Source organism: Bombina bombina, chromosome 10 (genome assembly GCF_027579735.1).
Source record: "Bombina bombina isolate aBomBom1 chromosome 10, aBomBom1.pri, whole genome shotgun sequence".
NCBI classification, from domain to species: Eukaryota; Metazoa; Chordata; class Amphibia; order Anura; family Bombinatoridae; genus Bombina; species Bombina bombina.
In genome coordinates, this window is record NC_069508.1 from 181,735,713 (window position 1) to 181,756,813 (window position 21,101).

Below are 21,101 nucleotides of genomic sequence, written 5' to 3' on the forward strand. Positions count from 1 at the left end.
ATATAATGCCCTTGCTAAACAAAAGGCAGGATAGTCCTACAGTAACCATCTTGAATGTTGGTATCCTAACATAACGATTCAATAATGATAGATCCAGAACTGGTCTGAAGGAATTGACCTTCTTTGGTACAATGAAGAGATAAAATAAAACCCCAGCCCCTGTTCCAGAACTGGAACTGGCATAAATACTCCAGCCAACTCTAGATCTGAAACACATTTCAGAAATGCTGAGCCTTTGCTGTGTTAACTGGGACACGGGAAAGAAAAGAATCTCTTAGCAGGAGGCCTTAACTTGAAGCCAATTCTGTACCTTTCTGAAACAATGTTTCTGAAACCAGAGATTAAGAACGGAATTGATCCAAATTTCTTTGAAGAAAACGTAATCTGCCCCATACCAGCTGAGCTGGAATAAGGGCCGCACCTTCATAGGTACTTAGGAGCTGGCTATAGGTTTCTATAAGGCTTGGATATATTCCAAACTGGAAATAGTTTCCAAACTGATACCGCTCCTGAGGATGAAGGATCAGGCTTTTGTTCCTTGTTGTGAGGAAAGGAACGAAAATGATTATTTACCCTGGAAAGAAAGGGAAAGCAAAGTTGACTTAGAAGACATGTCAGCATTCCAAGTTTAATCCATAAAGCTTTTCTAGCTAAAATAGCTAGAGACATATACCTGACATCAACTCTAATGATATCAAAAGATGGTATCACCAATAAAATTATTAGCATGTTATAGAATAATAATAATGCTATAAAATTATGATCTGTTACTTGTTGCGCTAAAGCTTCTAACCAAAAAGTTGAAGCTGCAGCAACATCCGCTAAAAATATAGCAGGTCTAAGAAGATTACCTGAACATAAGTAAGCTTTTCTTAGAAAGGATTCAATTTTCCTATCTAAAGGAACCTTAAATGAAGTACTATCTGCCATAGGAATAGTAGTACATTAGCAGGAGTAGAGACAGCCCCATAACCTTAGGGATTTTTGTCCCAAAAAACTCTAATCTGTCAGATGGCACAGGATATAATTTGCTTAAACGTCTAGAAGGAGTAAATAAATTACCCAAATTATTCCATTCCCTGGAAATTACTTCAGAAATAGCATCAGGGAGATAAAACACTTCTGGAATAACTACAGGAGATTTAAAAACCTTATTTAAACGTTTACATTTAGTATCAAGAGGACCAGAATCCTCTATTTCTAATGCAAATAACACTTCTTTAAGTAAAGAACGAATAAATTCCATCTTGAACAAATACAAAGATTTATCAGCATCAACCTCTGAGACAGAAACCTCTGAACCAGAAGAACCATTATCAGTATCAGAATGATGATGTTCATTTAAAAATTCATCTGAAAAAAAGAGAAGTTTTAAAAGACTTTTATGTATACTAGAAGGAGAAATAACAGACATAGCCTTCTTAATGGATTTAAAAAATAAAATCTCTTATGTTATCAGGAACACTCTGAAAATTAGATGTTGACGGAACAGCAACAGGTAATGTAACAGTACTAAAGGAAATTTTATCTGCATTAATAAGTTTGACATGACATGCAATACAAATAACAGCTGGAGAAACAGATACCAAAAGTTTATAGCAGATACACTTAGCTTGGTAGCTCCAGCACTGTGCAGTGATTTTCCTGTAGTATCTTCTGACTCAGTTGCAACGTGGAACATCTTGCAATATGTAAAAGAAAAAAACAACATATAAAGCAAAATTGATCAAATTCCTTAAATGACAGTTTCAGGAATGGGAAAAAAATGCCAGTGAACAAGCTTCTAGCAACCAGAAGCAATAAATAATGAGACTTAAATAATGTGGAGACAAAAATGACGCCCATATTTTTTAGCGCCAAAAGACGCCCACATTATTTGGCGCCTAAATGCTTTTGGCGCCAAAAATGACGCCACATCCGGAACGCCGACATTTTTGACGCCAAAAAACGTCAAAAAATGACGCAACTTCCGGCGACACGTATGACGCCGGAAACAGAAAAAAAATTTTGCGCCAAAAAAGTCCGCGCCAAGAATGACGCAATAAAATGAAGCATTTTCTGCCCCCGCGAGCCTAACAGCCCACAGGGAAAAAGTCAAATTTTTAAAGGTAAGAAAAAATGATTGAAACAAATGCATTTATCCCAAATATGAAACTGACTGTCTGAAAATAAGGAATGTTGAACATCCTGAGTCAAGGCAAATAAATGTTTGAATACATATATTTAGAACTTTATATAAAAGTGCCCAACCATAGCTTAGAGTGTCACAGAAAAACAGAATTTATGTTTACCTGATAAATTACTTTCTCCAACGGTGTGTCCGGTCCACGGCGTCATCCTTACTTGTGGGATATTCTCTTCCCCAACAGGAAATGGCAAAGAGCCCAGCAAAGCTGGTCACATGATCCCTCCTAGGCTCCGCCTACCCCAGTCATTCGACCGACGTTAAGGAGGAATATTTGCATAGGAGAAACCATATGTTACCGTGGTGACTGTAGTTAAAGAAAATAAATTATCAGACCTGATTAAAAAAACCAGGGCGGGCCGTGGACCGGACACACCGTTGGAGAAAGTAATTTATCAGGTAAACATAAATTCTGTTTTCTCCAACATAGGTGTGTCCGGTCCACGGCGTCATCCTTACTTGTGGGAACCAATACCAAAGCTTTAGGACACGGATGAAGGGAGGGAGCAAATCAGGTCACCTAAATGGAAGGCACCACGGCTTGCAAAACCTTTCTCCCAAAAATAGCCTCAGAAGAAGCAAAAGTATCAAATTTGTAAAATTTAGAAAAAGTGTGCAGTGAAGACCAAGTCGCTGCCTTACATATCTGATCAACAGAAGCCTCGTTCTTGAAGGCCCATGTGGAAGCCACAGCCCTAGTGGAGTGAGCTGTGATTCTTTCAGGAGGCTGCCGTCCGGCAGTCTCATAAGCCAATCGGATAATGCTTTTAATCCAGAAGGAGAGAGAGGAAGAAGTTGCTTTTTGACCTCTCCGTTTACCAGAATAAACAACAAACAAAGACAAAGTTTGTCTGAAATCCTTAGTAGCTGCTAAGTAAAATTTGAGAGCACGAACTACATCCAAGTTGTGCAACAAACGTTCCTTCTTTGAAACTGGATTAGGACACAAAGAAGGCACAACTATCTCCTGGTTAATGTTTTTGTTAGAAACAACTTTTGGAAGAAAACCAGGTTTAGTACGCAAAACCACCTTATCTGCATGGAACACCAGATAAGGAGAAGAACACTGCAGAGCAGATAATTCTGAAACTCTTCTAGCAGAAGAAATTGCAACCAAAAACAAAACTTTCCAAGATAATAACTTAATATCAACGGAATGTAAGGGTTCAAACGGAACCCCCTGAAGAACTGAAAGAACTAGGTTGAGACTCCAAGGAGGAGTCAAAATTTTGTAAACAGGCTTGATTCTAACCAGAGCCTGAACAAAGGCTAGAACATCTGGCACAGCTGCCAGCTTTTTGTGAAGTAACACAGACAAGGCAGAAATCTGTCCCATCAAGGAACTTGCAGATAATCCTTTTTCCAATCCTTCTCGAAGGAAGGATAGACTCTTAGGAATCTTAACCTTGTCCCAAGGGAATCCTGCAGATTCACACCAACAGATATACCAAATTATGTGGTAATTTTTCTGGTTACAGGCTTTCAGGCCTGAACAAGAGTATTAATAACAGAATCTGAGAACCCTCGCTTTGATAAGATCAAGCGTTCAATCTCCAAGCAGTCAGCTGGAGTGGGTCGAACGGACCTAGAACAAGAAGGTCTCGTCTCAAAGGTAGCTTCCATGGTGGAGCCGATGACATATTCACCAGATCTGCATACCAAGTCCTGCGTGGCCACGCAGGAGCTATCAAAATCACCGACGCCCTCTCCTGATTGATCCTGGCTACCAGCCTGGGGATGAGAGGAAACGGCGGGAACACATAAGCTAGTTTGAAGGTCCAAGGTGCTACTAGTGCATCCACTAGAGCCGCCTTGGGATCCCTGGATCTGTACCCGTAGTAAGGAACTTTGAAGTTCTGACGAGAGGCCATCAGATCCATGTCTGGAATGCCCCACGGTTGAGTGACTTGGGCAAAGATTTCCGGATGGAGTTCCCACTCCCCCGGATGCAATGTCTGACGACTCAGAAAATCCGCTTCCCAATTTTCCACTCCTGGGATGTGGATAGCAGACAGGTGGCAGGAGTGAGACTCCGCCCATAGAATGATTTTGGTCACTTCTTCCATCGCTAGGGAACTCCTTGTTCCCCCCTGATGGTTGATGTATGAACTTGGCCCTCGCTAGCTGAGGCCAAGCTTTGAGAGCATTGAATATCGCTCTCAGCTCCAGAATATTTATCGGTAGAAGAGATTCTACCCGAGACCAAAGACCCTGAGCTTTCAGGGATCCCCAGACCGCGCCCCAGCCCATCAGACTGGCGTCGGTCGTGACAATGACCCACTCTGGTCTGCGGAAGGTCATCCCTTGTGACAGGTTGTCCAGGGACAGCCACCAACGGAATGAGTCTCTGGTCCTCTGATTTACTTGTATCTTCGGAGACAAGTCTGAATAGTCCCCATTCCACTGACTGAGCATGAACAGTTGTAATGGTCTTAGATGAATGCGCACAAAAGGAACTATGTCCATTGCCGCTACCATCAAACCTATCACTTCCATGCACTGCGCTATGGAAGGAAGAGGAACGGAATGAAGTATCCGACAAGAGTCTAGAAGTTTTGTTTTTCTGGCTTCTGTCAGAAAAATCCTCATTTCTAAGGAGTCTATTATAGTTCCCAAGAAGGGAACCCTCGTTGACGGAGATAGAGAACTCTTTTCCACGTTCACTTTCCATCCGTGAGATCTGAGAAAGGCCAGGACAATGTCCGTGTGAGCCTTTACTTGAGGAAGGGACGACGCTCGAATCAGAATGTCGTCCAAGTAAGGTACTACAGCAATGCCCCTTGGTCTTAGCACCGCCAGAAGGGACCCTAGTACCTATGAGAAAATCCTAGGAGCAGTGGCTAATCCGAAAGAAAACGCCACGAACTGGAAATGCTTGTCCAGGAATTCAAACCTTAGGAACCGATGATGTTCCTTGTGGATAGGAATATGTAGATACGCATCCTTGAAATCCACCTTGGTCATGAATTGACCTTCCTGGATGGAAGGAAGAAGTGTTCGAATGGTTTCCATCTTGAACGATGGAACCTTGAGAAACTTGTTCAAGATCTTGAGATCTAAGATTGGTCTGAACGTTCCCTCTTTTTTGGGAACTATGAACAGATTGGAGTAGAACCCCATCCCTAGTTCTCCTAATGGAACAGGATGAATCACTCCCATTTTTAGCAGGTCTTCTACCCAATGTAAGAATGCCTGTCTTCTTATGTGGTCTGAAGACAACTGAGACCTGTGGAACCTCCCCCTTGGAGGAAGCCCCTTGAACTCCAGAGAATAACCTTGGGAGACTATTTCTAGCGCCCAAGGATCCAGAACATCTCTTGCCCCAGCCTGAGCGAAGAGAGAGAGTCTGCCCCCCACCAGATCCGGTCCCGGATCGGGGGCCCGCATTTCATGCTGTCTTGGTAGCAGTGGCAGGTTTCCTGGCCTGCTTTCCTTTGTTCCAGCCTTGCATAGGTCTCCAGGCTGGATTGGCTTGAGAAGTATTACCTTCCTGCTTAGAGGACGTAGCCCTTGGGGCTGATCCGTTTCTGCGAAAGGGACGAAACTTAGGTTTATTTTTGGTCTTGAAAAGACCTATCCTGAGGAAGGGCGTGGCCCTTGCCCCCAGTGATATCAGAGATAATCTCTTTCAAGTCAGGGCCAAAGAGTGTTTTCCCCTTGAAAGGAATGTCAAGCAATTTGTTCTTGGAAGACGCATCCGCTGCCCAAGATTTTAACCAAAGCGCTCTGCGCCACAATAGCAAACCCAGAATTTTTTCGCCGCTAACCTAGCCAATTGCAAGGTGGCGTCTAGGGTGAAAGAATTAGCCAATTTAAGAGCACGAATTCTGTCCATAATCTCCTCATAAGAAGAAGAATTACTAATAATCGCCTTTCCTAGCTCATCAAACTAGAAACACGCGGCTGCAGTGACAGGGACAATGCATGCAATTGGTTGTAGAAGGGAACCTTGCTGAACAAACATCTTTAGCAGACCTTCTAATTTTTTATCCATAGGATCTTGGAAAGCACAACTATCTTCTATGGGTATAGTGGCGCGCTTGTGTAGAGTAGAAACCGCCCCCTCGACCTTGGGGACTGTCTGCCATCAGTCCTTTCTGGGGTCGACTATAGGAAAACAATTTTATAAATATGGGGGGAGGTACTAAAGGTATACCGGGCCTGTCCCATTCTTTACTAACAATGTACGCCACCCGCTTGGATATAGGAAAAGCTTCGGGGGGCCCCGGGGCCTCTAAGAACTTTTCCATTTTACATAGTGGTTCTGGAATGACCAGATAATCACAATCATCCAAATTGGATAACACCTCCTTAAGCAGAGCGCGGAGATGTTCCAACTTAAATTTAAAAGTAATCACATCAGGTTCAGCTTGTTGAGAAATGTTTCCTGAATCTGAAATTTCTCCCTCAGACAAAACCTCCCTGGCCCCCTCAGACTGGTGTAGGGGCCCTTCAGAAACCATATCATCAGCGTTCTCATGCTCTACAGAATTTTCTAAAACAGAGCAGTCGCGCTTTCACTGATAAGTGGGCATATTGGCTAAAATGTTTTTGATAGAATTATCCATTACAGCCGTTAAATGTTGCATAGTAAGGAGTATTGGCGCACTAGATGTACTAGGGGCCTCCTGTATGGGCAAGACTGGTGTAGACGAAGGAGGGGATGATGCAGTACCATGCTTACTCCCCTCACTTGAGGAATCATCTTGGGCATCATTTTTACTAAATTTTTTTATGACATAAAATACATATAGTTAAATGAGAAGGAACCTTGGTTTCCCCACAGTCAGAACACAATCTATCTGGTAGTTCAGACATGTTAAACAGGCATAAACTTGATAACAAAGCACAAAAAACGTTTTAAAATAAAACCGTTACTGTCACTTTAAATTTTAAACTAAACACACTTTATTACTGCAATTGCGAAAAAGTATGAAGGAATTGTTCAAAATTCACCAAAATTTCACCACAGTGTCTTAAAGCCTTAAAAGTATTGCACACCAAATTTGGAAGCTTTAACCCTTAAAATAACGGAACCGGAGCCGTTTTTATATTTAACCCCTTTACAGTCCCTGGAATCTGCTTTGCTGAGACCCAACCAAGCCCAAAGGGGAATACGATACCAAATGACGCCTTCAGAAAGACTTTTCTATGTATCAGAGCTCCACACACATGCAGCTGCATGCCATGCTGTCCTCAAAAACAAGTGCGCCATACCGGCGCGAAAATGAGGCTCTGACTATGATTAGGGAAAGCCCCTAAAGAATAAGGTGTCAAAAACAGTGCCTGCCGATATAATCATATCAAAATACCCAGAATAAATGATTCCTCAAGGCTAAATATGTGTTAATAATGAATCGATTTAGCCCAGAAAAAGTCTACAGTCTTAATAAGCCCTTGTGAAGCCCTTATTTACTATCTTAATAAACATGGCTTACCGGATCCCATAGGGAAAATGACAGCTTCCAGCATTACATCGTCTTGTTAGAATGTGTCATACCTCAAGCAGTAAGAGACTGCACACTGTTCCCCCAACTGAAGTTAATTGCACTCAACAGTCCTGTGTGGAACAGCCATGGATTTTAGTTACGGTGCTAAAATCATTTTCCTCATACAAACAGAAATCTTCATCTCTTTTCTGTTTCTGAGTAAATAGTACATACCAGCACTATTTTAAAATAACAAACTCTTGATTGAATAATAAAAACTACAGTTAAACACTAAAAAACTCTAAGCCATCTCCGTGGAGATGTTGCCTGTACAACGGCAAAGAGAATGACTGGGGTAGGCGGAGCCTAGGAGGGATCATGTGACCAGCTTTGCTGGGCTCTTTGCCATTTCCTGTTGGGGAAGAGAATATCCCACAAGTAAGGATGACGTCGTGGACCGGACACACCTATGTTGGAGAAATAAGATTTACTTACCCCAGGACACTCATCTACATGTTTGTAGAAAGCCAAACCAGTACTGAAACGAGAATCAGCAGAGGTAATGGTATATATAAGAGTATATCGTCGATCTGAAAAGGGAGGTAAGAGATGAATCTCTACGACCGATAACAGAGAACCTATGAAATAGACCCCGTAGAAGGAGATCACTGCATTCAAATAGGCAATACTCTCCTCACATCCCTCTGACATTCACTGCACGCTGAGAGGAAAACCGGGCTCCAACTTGCTGCGGAGCGCATATCAACGTAGAATCTAGCACAAACTTACTTCACCACCTCCATCGGAGGCAAAGTTTGTAAAACTGAATTGTGGGTGTGGTGAGGGGTGTATTTATAGGCATTTTAAGGTTTGGGAAACTTTGCCCCTCCTGGTAGGAATGTATATCCCATACGTCACTAGCTCATGGACTCTTGCTAATTACATGAAAGAAAAGTGTTCAAACATCCATACACCAATAAAAAAAAAAAAAAAAATATACCCCTACACCTCAGCAGCTCTGCTGAGGTGCCTACCGGAACCTTTCTCCTTCTGGCCAGCAATCCGGAGGGAAGGGAGGAGCTATTTAACAGCTCTGCTGTGGTGCTCATTGCCTCCTCCTGCTGACCAGGAGGTGAATATCCCATAAGTAATTAAGATGATCCGTGGACTCATCGTGTCAAAAAAGAAAGACTATACCCCAGGTAAGAAAAAATATTTTCCTAAAAAATGCTTTTCCCAAATATGAAACTGACAGTCTGCAAAAGGAAATATACATAAACCTGACTCATGTTAAATATAAGTAAAATACATATATTTAGAATATTATATTAATACATAAAGTGCCAGACCATAGCAGAGTGTCTTAAGTAATGAAAGCATACTTACCAAAAGACACCCATCCACATATAGCAGATAGCCAAACCAGTACTGAAACAGTTATCAGTAGAGGTAATGGTAAATTGAGAGTATATCGTCGATCTGAATAAGGGAGGCAGGAGATGAATCTCTATGACCGATAACAGAGAACCTATGAAATAGATCTCCCGTGAGGAAAACCATTGCATTCAATAGGTGATACTCTCTTCACATCCCTCTGACATTCACTGTACTCTGAGAGGAATTGGGCTTCAAAATGCTGAGAAGCGCATATCACAGAAGAAAAACATAATTTATGCTTACCTGATAAATTTATTTCTCTTGTAGTGTATCCAGTCCACGGATCATCCATTACTTATGGGATATTAACTCCTCCCCAACAGGAAGTGCAAGAGGATTCACCCAGCAGAGCTGCTATATAGCTCCTCCCCTAACTGCCATTACCAGTCATTCGACCGAAAACATGCAGAGAAAGGAAAACCATAGGGTACAGTGGTGACTGTAGTTTAATGGAAAAATTACCTGCCTTAAAGTGACAGGGCGGGCCGTGGACTGGATACACCACAAGAGAAATAAATTTATCAGGTAAGCATAAATTATGTTTTCTCTTGTTAAGTGTATCCAGTCCACGGATCATCCATTACTTATGGGATACCAATACCAAAGCTAAAGTACACGGATGACGGGAGGGACAGGCAGGCTCTTTATACGGAAGGAACCACTGCCTGAAGAACCTTTCTCCCAAAAACAGCCTCCGAAGAAGCAAAAGTGTCAAATTTGTAAAATTTGGAAAAAGTATGAAGAGAAGACCAAGTTGCAGCCTTGCAAATCTGTTCAACAGAAGCCTCATTCTTAAAGGCCCAAGTGGAAGCCACAGCTCTAGTAGAATGTGCTGTAATTCTTTCAGGAGGCTGCTGTCCAGCAGTCTCATAGGCTAACCGTATTATGCTACGAAGCCAAAAGGAGAGAGAGGTAGCCGAAGCTTTTTGACCTCTCCTCTGACCAGAATAAACGACAAACAGGGAAGACGTTTGTCGAAAATCCTTAGTTGCCTGTAGATAAAATTTCAGGGCACGGACTACATCTAGATTGTGTAGCAGACGTTCCTTTTTCGAAGAAGGATTAGGACACAAAGATGTAACCACAATCTCTTGATTGATATTCCTGTTAGTGACCACCTTAGGTAGGAACCCAGGTTTAGTACGCAGAACTACCTTGTCTGAATGAAAAATCAGATAAGGAGAATCACAATGTAAGGCAGATAACTCAGAGACTCTTCGAGCCGAGGAAATCGCCATTAAAAACAGAACTTTCCAAGATAACAACTTGATATCAATGGAATGAAGGGGTTCAAACGGAACCCCCTGTAAAACATTAAGAACTAAGTTCAAACTCCATGGTGGAGCAACAGTTTTAAACACAGGCTTGATCCTAGCTAAAGCCTGACAAAAAGCTTGAACGTCCGGAACTTCTGACAGACGTTTGTGTAAAAGAATGGACAGAGCTGAAATCTGTCCCTTTAAGGAACTAGCGGATAAACCCTTTTCTAAACCTTCTTGTAGAAAAGACAATATCCTCGGAATCCTAACCTTACTCCATGAGTAACTCTTGGATTCGCACCAATATAAGTATTTGCGCCATATCTTATGGTAAATCTTTCTGGTAACAGGCTTCCTAGCCTGTATTAAGGTATCAATAACTGACTCAGAAAAACCACGTTTTGATAAAATCAAGCGTTCAATTTCCAAGCAGTCAGCTTCAGAGAAATTAGATTTTGATGTTTGAAGGGACCCTGGATCAGAAGGTCCTGTTTCAGAGGTAGCGACCAAGGTGGACAGGATGACATGTCCACTAGATCTGCATACCAAGTCCTGCGTGGCCATGCAGGCGTTATTAGAATCACTGATGCTCTCTCCTGTTTGATTCTGGCAATCAATCGAGGAAGCATCGGGAAGGGTGGAAACACATAAGCCATCCCGAAGGTCCAAGGTACTGTCAAAGCATCTATCAGAACCGCTCCCGGATCCCTGGATCTGGACCCGTAACGAGGAAGCTTGGCGTTCTGTCGAGACGCCATGAGATCTATCTCTGGTTTGCCCCAACGTCGAAGTATTTGGGCAAAGACCTCCGGATGAAGTTCCCACTCCCCCGGATGAAAAGTCTGACGACTTAAGAAATCCGCCTCCCAGTTCTCCACTCCCGGGATGTGGATTGCTGACAGGTGGCAAGAGTGAGACTCTGCCCAGCGAATTATCTTTGATACTTCCATCATTGCTAGGGAGCTTCTTGTCCCTCCCTGATGGTTGATGTAAGCTACAGTCGTGATGTTGTCCGACTGAAACCTGATGAACCCCCGAGTTGTTAACTGGGGCCAAGCCAGAAGGGCATTGAGAACTGCTCTCAATTCCAGAATGTTTATTGGTAGGAGACTCTCCTCCTGATTCCATTGTCCCTGAGCCTTCAGAGAATTCCAGACAGCGCCCCAACCTAGTAGGCTGGCGTCTGTTGTTACAATTGTCCAGTCCGGCCTGCTGAATGGCATCCCCCTGGACAGATGTGGCCGAGAAAGCCACCATAGAAGAGAATTTCTGGTCTCTTGATCCAGATTCAGAGTAGGGGACAAGTCTGAGTAATCCCCATTCCACTGACTTAGCATGCACAATTGCAGCGGTCTGAGATGTAGACGTGCAAAGGGTACTATGTCCATTGCTGCTACCATTAAGCCGATCATCTCCATGCATTGAGCTACTGACGGGTGTTGAATGGAATGAAGGACACGGCATGCATTTTGAAGCTTTGTTAACCTGTCTTCTGTCAGGTAAATCTTCATTTCTACAGAATCTATAAGAGTCCCCAAGAAGGGAACTCTTGTGAGTGGAAAGAGAGAACTCTTCTTTTCGTTCACCTTTCATCCATGCGACCTTAGAAATGCCAGTACTAACTCTGTATGAGACTTGGCAGTTTGAAAGCTTGAAGCTTGTATCAGAATGTCGTCTAGGTACGGAGCTACCGCAATTCCTCGCGGTCTTAGTACCGCCAGAAGAGCACACAGAACCTTTGTGAAGATTCTCGGAGCCGTAGCCAATCCGAATGGAAGAGCTACAAACTGGTAATGCCTGTCTAGAAAGGCAAACCTTAGATACCGGTAATGATCTTTGTGAATCGGTATGTGAAGGTAAGCATCCTTTAAATCCACTGTGGTCATGTACTGACCCTTTTGGATCATGGGTAAAATTGTCCGAATAGTTTCCATTTTGAACGATGGAACTCTTAGGAATTTGTTTAGGATCTTTAAATCCAAGATTGGCCTGAAAGTTCCCTCTTTTTTGGGAACCACAAACAGATTTGAGTAAAACCCTTGTCCTTGTTCCGACCGCGGAACCGGATGGATCACTCCCATTAATAAAAGATCTTGTACGCAGCGTAGAAACGCCTCTTTCTTTATTTGGTTTGTTGACAACCTTGACAGATGAAATCTCCCTCTTGGGGGAGAGAATTTGAAGTCTAGAAGGTATCCCTGAGATATGATCTCTAACGCCCAGGGATCCTGGACATCTCTTGCCCAAGCCTGGGCGAAGAGAGAAAGTCTGCCCCCCACTAGATCCGTTCCCGGATCGGGGGCCCTCGATTCATGCTGTCTTAGGGGCAGCAGCAGGTTTCCTGGCCTGCTTGCCCTTGTTCCAGGACTGGTTAGGTCTCCAGCCTTGTCTGTAGCGAGCAACAGCTCCTTCCTGTTTTGGTGCAGAGGAAGTTGATGCTGCTCCTGCTTTGAAATTACGAAAGGAACGAAAATTAGACTGTCTAGCCTTAGGTTTGGCTCTGTCTTGAGGCAGGGCATGGCCTTTACCTCCTGTAATGTCAGCGATAATTTCTTTCAACCCGGGCCCGAATAAGGTCTGCCCTTTGAAAGGTATATTAAGCAATTTAGATTTAGAAGTAACGTCAGCTGACCAGGATTTTAGCCACAGTGCTCTGCGTGCCTGAATGGCGAATCCGGAATTCTTAGCCGTAAGTTTAGTTAAATGTACTACGGCATCTGAAATAAATGAGTTAGCTAACTTAAGGGCTTTAAGCTTGTGTGTAATCTCATCTAATGGAGCTGATTCAAGTGTCTCTTCCAGAGACTCAAACCAAAATGCTGCTGCAGCCGTGACAGGCGCAATGCATGCAAGAGGTTGCAATATAAAACCTTGTTGAACAAACATTTTCTTAAGGTAACCCTCTAACTTTTTATCCATTGGATCTGAAAAGGCACAGCTATCCTCCACCGGGATAGTGGTACGCTTAGCTAAAGTAGAAACTGCTCCCTCCACCTTAGGGACCGTTTGCCATAAGTCCCGTGTGGTGGCGTCTATTGGAAACATCTTTCTAAATATCGGAGGGGGTGAGAACGGCACACCGGGTCTATCCCACTCCTTAGTAACAATTTCAGTAAGTCTCTTAGGTATAGGAAAAACGTCAGTACTCGCCGGTACCGCAAAATATTTATCCAACCTACACATTTTCTCTGGTATTGCAACTGTGTTACAATCATTCAGAGCCGCTAACACCTCCCCTAGTAATACACAGAGGTTTTCCAGCTTAAATTTAAAATTTGAAATATCTGAATCCAGTTTGTTTGGATCAGAACCGTCACCCGCAGAATGAAGCTCTCCGTCCTCATGTTCTGCAAATTGTGACGCAGTGTCTGACATGGCCCTAATATTATCAGCGCACTCTGTTCTCACCCCAGAGTGATCACGCTTACCTCTTAGTTCTGGTAATTTAGCCAAAACTTCAGTCATAACAGTAGCCATATCCTGTAATGTGATTTGTAATGGCCGCCCAGATGTACTCGGCGTTACAATATCACGCACCTCCTGAGCGAGAGATGCAGGTACTGACACGTGAGGCGAGTTAGTCGGCATAACTCTCCCCTCGTTGTTTGGTGAAATATGTTCAAATTTGTACAGATTGACTTTTATTTAAAGTAGCATCAATACAGTTAGTACATAAATTTCTATTGGGCTCCACTTTGGCTTTAGCACATATAGCACAGATATCTTCCTCTGAATCAGACATGTTTAACACACTAGCAAATAAACTAGCAACTTGGAAATACTTTTCAAGTAATTTACTATAATATGAAAACGTACTGTGCCTATAAGAAGCACAGAAAAAGTTATGACAGTTAAAAATTAATAAACTGAAAAGTTATAGCATCAAATCTTTGTAAAAAACACAATTTTAGCAAAGGATTGCTCCCATTAGCAAAGGATAACTAACCCTGATAGCAGAAAAAAAAATAAAAATACAGAAATAAACGTTTTTTTTTTTTATCACAGTCAACTACAATCTCACAGCTCTGCTGTGAGTGATTACCTCCCTCAAAACAAGTTTTGAAGACCCCAGAGTTCTGTAGAGATGAACCGGATCATGCAGGGAAGACAATAAACTTCTGACTGAATTTTTTGATGCGTAGCAAAAGCACCAAAAAAGGTCCCTCCCCCTCACACATAACAGTGAGAGAGATCAGTAAACTGTCATAAATTAAATAAAACGACTGCCAAGTGGAAAAAAATTGTGCCCAAAACATTTTTTCACCCAGTACCTCAGAAAATGAAACGATTTTACATGCCAGCAAAAAACGTTTAACATTAATAAATTGAGTGTTATTAAAAAGCCTGTTGCTAGTCGCTGCAAATTAGGCTAAAGTTTTATGCATACAGTATAATTCCAGTGAAGTGCCATTCCCCAGAATACTGAAGTGTAAAATATACATACATGACAGCCTGATACCAGTTGCTGCTACTGCATTTAAGGCTGAGTTTACATTATATCGGTATGGCAGAATTTTCTCATCAATTCCATTGTCAGAAAATAATAAGCTGCTACATACCTCTTTGCAGATTAATCTGCCCGCTGTCCCCTTATCTGAAGTTTACCTCTCCTCAGATGGCCGAGAAACAGCAATATGATCTTAACTACTCCTGCTAAAATCATAGAAAAACTCAGGTAGATTCTTCTTCAAATTCTACCAGAGAAGGAATAACACACTCCGGTGCTATTATAAAATAACAAACTTTTGATTGAAGGTATGAAACTAAGTATAATCACCACAGTCCTCTCACACATCCTATCTAATCGTTGGGTGCAAGAGAATGACTGGTAATGGCAGTTAGGGGAGGAGCTATATAGCAGCTCTGCTGGGTGAATCCTCTTGCACTTCCTGTTGGGGAGGAGTTAATATCCCATAAGTAATGGATGATCCGTGGACTGGATACACTTAACAAGAGAAATCAAGCACAAACTTACTTCACCACCTCCATAGGGAGGCAAAGTTTGTAAAACTGAATTGTGGGTGTGGTGAGGGGTGTATTTATAGGAATTTTGAGGTTTGGAAAACTTTGACCCTCCAGATAGAATTGTATATCCCATACGTCACTAGGCTCATGGACTCTTGCCAATTACATGAAAGAAATACAAGCATTTTGTATCTAATGCTGTGTTAACAGCTACATGAATACAATTGCCTAATACTAGTTAGTTAAAAAAACACAAATGCAGTGGAATTACATAAAAAGTGTATAATAGAAATACAATGCAATAACAGATTTTTCGATTTTTTTTTTTTACTATTTGCCTGCAGCAAAGGGCTCCAACACTGCATACGCAGTTTGATAAATGGAGTCCAAAATGTGAATATAACAAGACTGCACAATTTGATAAAGTAACTTAAAAAGTTTCTTAAAACTGCTGCTCTATTTTAGTTTGTGACTTTGTCCCTTCAATGTAAGAGAACAGCTTGGGTACAGATCTAGGACATACTCACATTGCAGCAGTTAAATGCCAGCTGAAGGAAGTCAGGAGGGCAGTCTCCGACCATATGCTGAAAACTGTCATAATCCAACCCGAAGTTCTGTATAGATCAGAATTGTTAGAGAAACATTTCATTTTGAAACAAGTTTAACAATCAACATTAACCTATTACTTTAAAGGGACAGTCTACTTGATTTTTTTTTTTTTTTTAAAGCTGGATAATCCATTTAATACCCATTTCCCAGTTTTCCATAACAATCAGTTATATAAATACACTTTTTACCTCTGTGCTTACCTTGTATCTAAGCCTCTGCAGACTGCCCCCTTATCTCAGACAGACTTGCATTTTAGCCAGTCAGTGCTTACTCAAATAATTGCACGGAGTGGGCACAATGTTATTTATATGGCACACATGAACTAGTGCCGTTTCACTGTGAAAAAATGTCAAAATGCACTGAGATAAAAGGCGGTGTTCAAGGGCTTAGAAATCAGCCAATAAGCCTACCTAGGTTTAGCCTTCAACAAAGAATACCAAGAAAACAAAGCAAATTTGATAAAAACACAAAATTTATGCTTACCCGGGAAAAACACCACCTTGCCACCAGGAGGCAGCAAAGACACTCCCACTTCCCATCCCCCCAGTCATTCGGCCGAGGAAAAGTAGGAGAAACATCAGAATATAAAGGTGCCCGAAGAAAAACAAAAAAGGGAGCCACCCGAAAAAAAATTCTTACAAGCAGGGTCTTGGACTCTCTCTGCCAGGAAAGAAAGGAATTTATCTGGTAAGCATCCACAACTTCATACCTTACTGTTGGGAAACAATACCCAAGCTCCAGAGGACACTGAAGGAATAACGGGAGGAAACAAGAAATATGCAGACCCTAATCAGAGCACCACAGCCTGTAAAACCTTTCTCCCAAAAGCTGCTTCAGCCGAAGCAAACATCAAATTTGTAAAATTTAGAAAAAACAGAATTTATGCTTACCTGATAAATTACTTTCTCCAACGGTGTGTCCGGTCCACGGAGTCATCCTTACTTGTGGGATATTCTCTTCCCCAACAGGAAATGGCAAAGAGTCCCAGCAAAGCTGGCCATATAGTCCCTCCTAGGCTCCGCCCACCCCAGTCATTCGACCGACGGACAGGAGGAAATATATATAGGAGAAACCATATGGTACCGTGGTGACTGTAGTTAGAGAAAATAATTAATCAGACCTGATTAAAAAACCAGGGCGGGCCGTGGACCGGACACACCGTTGGAGAAAGTAATTTATCAGGTAAGCATAAATTCTGTTTTCTCCAACATTGGTGTGTCCGGTCCACGGCGTCATCCTTACTTGTGGGAACCAATACCAAAGCTTTAGGACACGGATGAAGGGAGGGAGCAAATCAGGTTACCTAAACGGAAGGCACCACAGCTTGCAAAACCTTTCTCCCAAAAATAGCCTCCGAAGAAGCAAAAGTATCAAATTTGTAAAATTTGGCAAAAGTGTGCAGTGAAGACCAAGTCGCTGCCTTACATATCTGGTCAACAGAAGCCTCGTTCTTGAAGGCCCATGTGGAAGCCACAGCCCTAGTGGAGTGAGCTGTGATTCTTTCAGGAGGCTGCCGTCCGGCAGTCTCATAAGCCAATCGGATGATGCTTTTAAGCCAAAAGGAAAGAGATCGAAGTCGCTTTTTGACCTCTCCTTTTACCAGAATAAACAACAAACAAGGAAGATGTTTGTCTGAAATCTTTTGTAGCCTCTAAATAGAATTTTAGAGCACGGACTACATCCAAATTGTGTAACAAACGTTCCTTCTATGAAACTGGATTCGGACACAAAGAAGGTACAACTATCTCCTGGTTAATATTTTTGTTAGAAACAACCTTAGGAAGAAAACCAGGCTTAGTACGCAAAACCACCTTATCTGCATGGAACACCAGATAGGGCGGAGAACACTGCAAAGCAGATAACTCGGAAACTCTTCTAGCAGAAGAAATTGCAACCAAAAACAAAACATTCCAAGATAGTAACTTAATATCTATGGAATGTAAAGGTTCAAACGGAACCCCTTGAAGAACTGAAAGAACTAGATTTAGACTCCAGGGAGGAGTCAAAGGTCTGTAAACAGGCTTGATCCTAACCAGAGCCTGAACAAATGCTTGAACATCTGGCACAGCTGCCAGTCTTTTGTGTAGTAAGACAGATAAAGCAGAGATCTGACCCTTTAGAGAACTTGCAGATAATCCTTTCTCCAAACCTTCTTGTAGAAAGGAGAGAATCTTAGGAATTTTTATCTTATTCCATGGGAATCCTTTGGATTCACACCAACAGATATATCTTTTCCATATTTTATGGTAAATCTTTCTAGTTACCGGTTTTCTGGCCTGAACCAGAGTATCTATCACAGAATCTGAAAACCCACGCTTCGATAGAATCAAGCGTTCAATCTCCAAGCCGTCAGCTGGAGGGAGACCAGATTTGGATGTTCGAATGGACCCTGAACAAGAAGGTCCTGTCTCAAAGGTAGCTTCCATGGTGGAGCCGATGACATATTCACCAGGTCTGCATACCAAGTCCTGCGTGGCCACGCAGGAGCTATCAAGATCACCGAGGCCCTCTCCTGATTGATCCTGGCTACCAGCCTGGGAATGAGAGGAAACGGTGGAAATACAGAAGCTAGGTTGAAGGTCCAAGGTGCTACTAGTGCATCTACTAGAGTCGCCTTGGGATCCCTGGATCTGGACCCGTAGCAAGGAACCTTGAAGTTCTGACGTGACGCCATCAGATCCATGTCTGGAATGCCCCATAATTGAGTTATTTGGGCAAAGATCTCCGGATGGAGTTCCCACTCCCCCGGATGGAATGTCTGACGACTCAGAAAATCCGCCTCCCAGTTTTCCACACCTGGGATGTGGATCGCAGACAGGTGGCAGGAGTGATCCTCCGCCCATTGAATTATTTTGGTCACTTCTTTCATCGCCAGGGAACTCCTTGTTCCCCCCTGATGATTGATATATGCAACGGTCGTCATGTTGTCTGATTGGAACCTTATGAATCTGGCCTTTGCTAGCTGAGGCCAAGCCCTGAGAGCACTGAATATCGCTCTCAGTTCCAGAATGTTTATCGGGAGAAGAGACTCTTCCCGAGACCATAGACCCTGAGCTTTCAGGGATTCCCAGACCGTGCCCCAGCCCACTAGACTGGCGTTGGTTGTGACAATGACCCACTCTGGTCTGCGGAAGCTCATACCCTGGGACAGATGGTCCAGGGTCAGCCACCAACGGAGTGAATCTCTGGTCTTCTGATCTACTTGAATCATTGAAGACAAGTCTGTATAGTCCCCATTCCACTGTTTGAGCATGCACAGTTGTAATGGTCTTAGATGAATTTGTGGAAAAGGAACTATGTCCATTGCTGCAACCATCAACCCTACTACTTCCATGCACTGCGCTATGGAAGGACGAGGAACAGAATGAAGCACTTGACAAGAGCTTAGAAGTTTTGATTTTCTGACCTCTGTCAGAAAATCCTCATTTCTAAGGAATCTATTATTGTTCCCAAGAAGGGAACTCTTGTCGATGGAGACAGAGAACTTTTTTCTATGTTCACCTTCCATCCGTGTGATCTGAGAAAGGCTAGAACGATGTCTGTATGAGCCTTTGCTTTTGACAGGGACGACGCTTGTATTAGAATGTCGTCCAAGTAAGGTACTACTGCAATGCCCCTCGGTCTTAGAACCGCTAGAAGGGATCCTAGCACCTTTGTGAAAATCCTTGGAGCAGTGGCTAACCCGAAAGGGCCACAAACTGGTAATGCTTGTCCAGAAAAGCGAACCTTAGGAACTGATGATGTTCTTTGTGGATAGGAATATGTAGGTACGCATCCTTTAGATCCACGGTAGTCATAAATTGACTTTCCTGGATAGTGGGTAGAATCGTTCGAATGGTTTCCATCTAGAACGATGGTACCCTGAGAAATTTGTTTAGGATCTTCAAATCCAAAATTGGTCTGAAAGTTCCCTCTTTTTTGGGAACTACGAACAGATTGGAATAAAATCCCATTCCTTGTTCCTTTATTGGAACTGGGTGTATCACTCCCATCTTTAACAGGTCTTCTACACAATGTAAGAATGCCTGTCTCTTTATTTGGTTTGAGGATAAGTGAGACATGTGGAACCTTCCCCTTGGGGGTAGTTCCTTGAATTCCAGGAGATAACCTTGAGAAACTATTTCTAGCGCCCAGGGATCCTGAACATCTCTTGCCCAAGCCTGAGCAAAGAGAGAGAGTCTGCCCCCCACTAGATCCGGTCCCGGATCGGGGGCTACTCCTTCATGCTGTTTTGTTAGCAGCGGCAGGCTTCTTGGCCTGCTTACCCTTGTTCCAGCCTTGCATCGGTTTCCAGGCTGGTTTGGGTTGTGAGGCATTACCCTCTTGCTTAGAGGATGCAGAATTAGAGGCCGGTCCGTTCCTGACATTGCGAAAGGAACGAAAATTAGACTTATCTTTAGCCTTGAAAGACCTATCTTGTGGGAGGGCGTGGCCCTTTCCCCCAGTGATGTCTGAAATAATCTCTTTCAATTCTGGTCCAAATAGAGCTTTACCTTTGAAAGGGATGTTAAGCAATTTTGTCTTGGATGACACATCCGCTGACCAAGACTTTAGCCAAAGCGCTCTGCGCGCCACGATAGCAAACCCTGAATTTTTCGCCGCTAATCTAGCTAATTGCAAAGCGGCATATAAAATAAAAACATAATTTATGTAAGAACTTACCTGATAAATTCATTTCTTTCATATTAGCAAGAGTCCATGAGCTAGTGACGTATGGGATATACATTCCTACCAGGAGGGGCAAAGTTTCCCAAACCTTAAAATGCCTATAAATACACCCCTCACCACACCCACAATTCAGTTTAACGAATAGCCAAGAAGTGGGGTGATAAGAAAAAAGTGCGAAAGCATATAAAATAAGGAATTGGAATAATTGCGCTTTATACAAAAAAAATCATAACCACCACAAAAAAGGGCGGGCCTCATGGACTCTTGCTAATATGAAAGAAATGAATTTATCAGGTAAGTTCTTACATAAATTATGTTTTCTTTCATGTAATTAGCAAGAGTCCATGAGCTAGTGACGTATGGGATAATGACTACCCAAGATGTGGATCTTTCCACACAAGAGTCACTAGAGAGGGAGGGATAAAATAAAGACAGCCAATTCCTGCTGAAAATAATCCACACCCAAAATAAAGTTTAATGAAAAACATAAGCAGAAGATTCAAACTGAAACCGCTGCCTGAAGTACTTTTCTACCAAAAACTGCTTCAG

General features: G+C 42.6%; 1 protein-coding gene across 1 annotated transcript in view; it reads right to left on the reverse strand.

The window, feature by feature from the left end:
* Positions 1 to 21,101, reverse strand: part of TESK2 (testis associated actin remodelling kinase 2) — a 587,073-nt gene that overhangs the window by 50,123 nt on the left and 515,849 nt on the right. Inside the window, exon 9 of the mRNA XM_053693575.1 lies at positions 15,803 to 15,889. Coding sequence (XP_053549550.1) covers positions 15,803 to 15,889 — 87 coding nt within the window. The remainder of the gene's footprint in view (positions 1 to 15,802; positions 15,890 to 21,101) is intronic.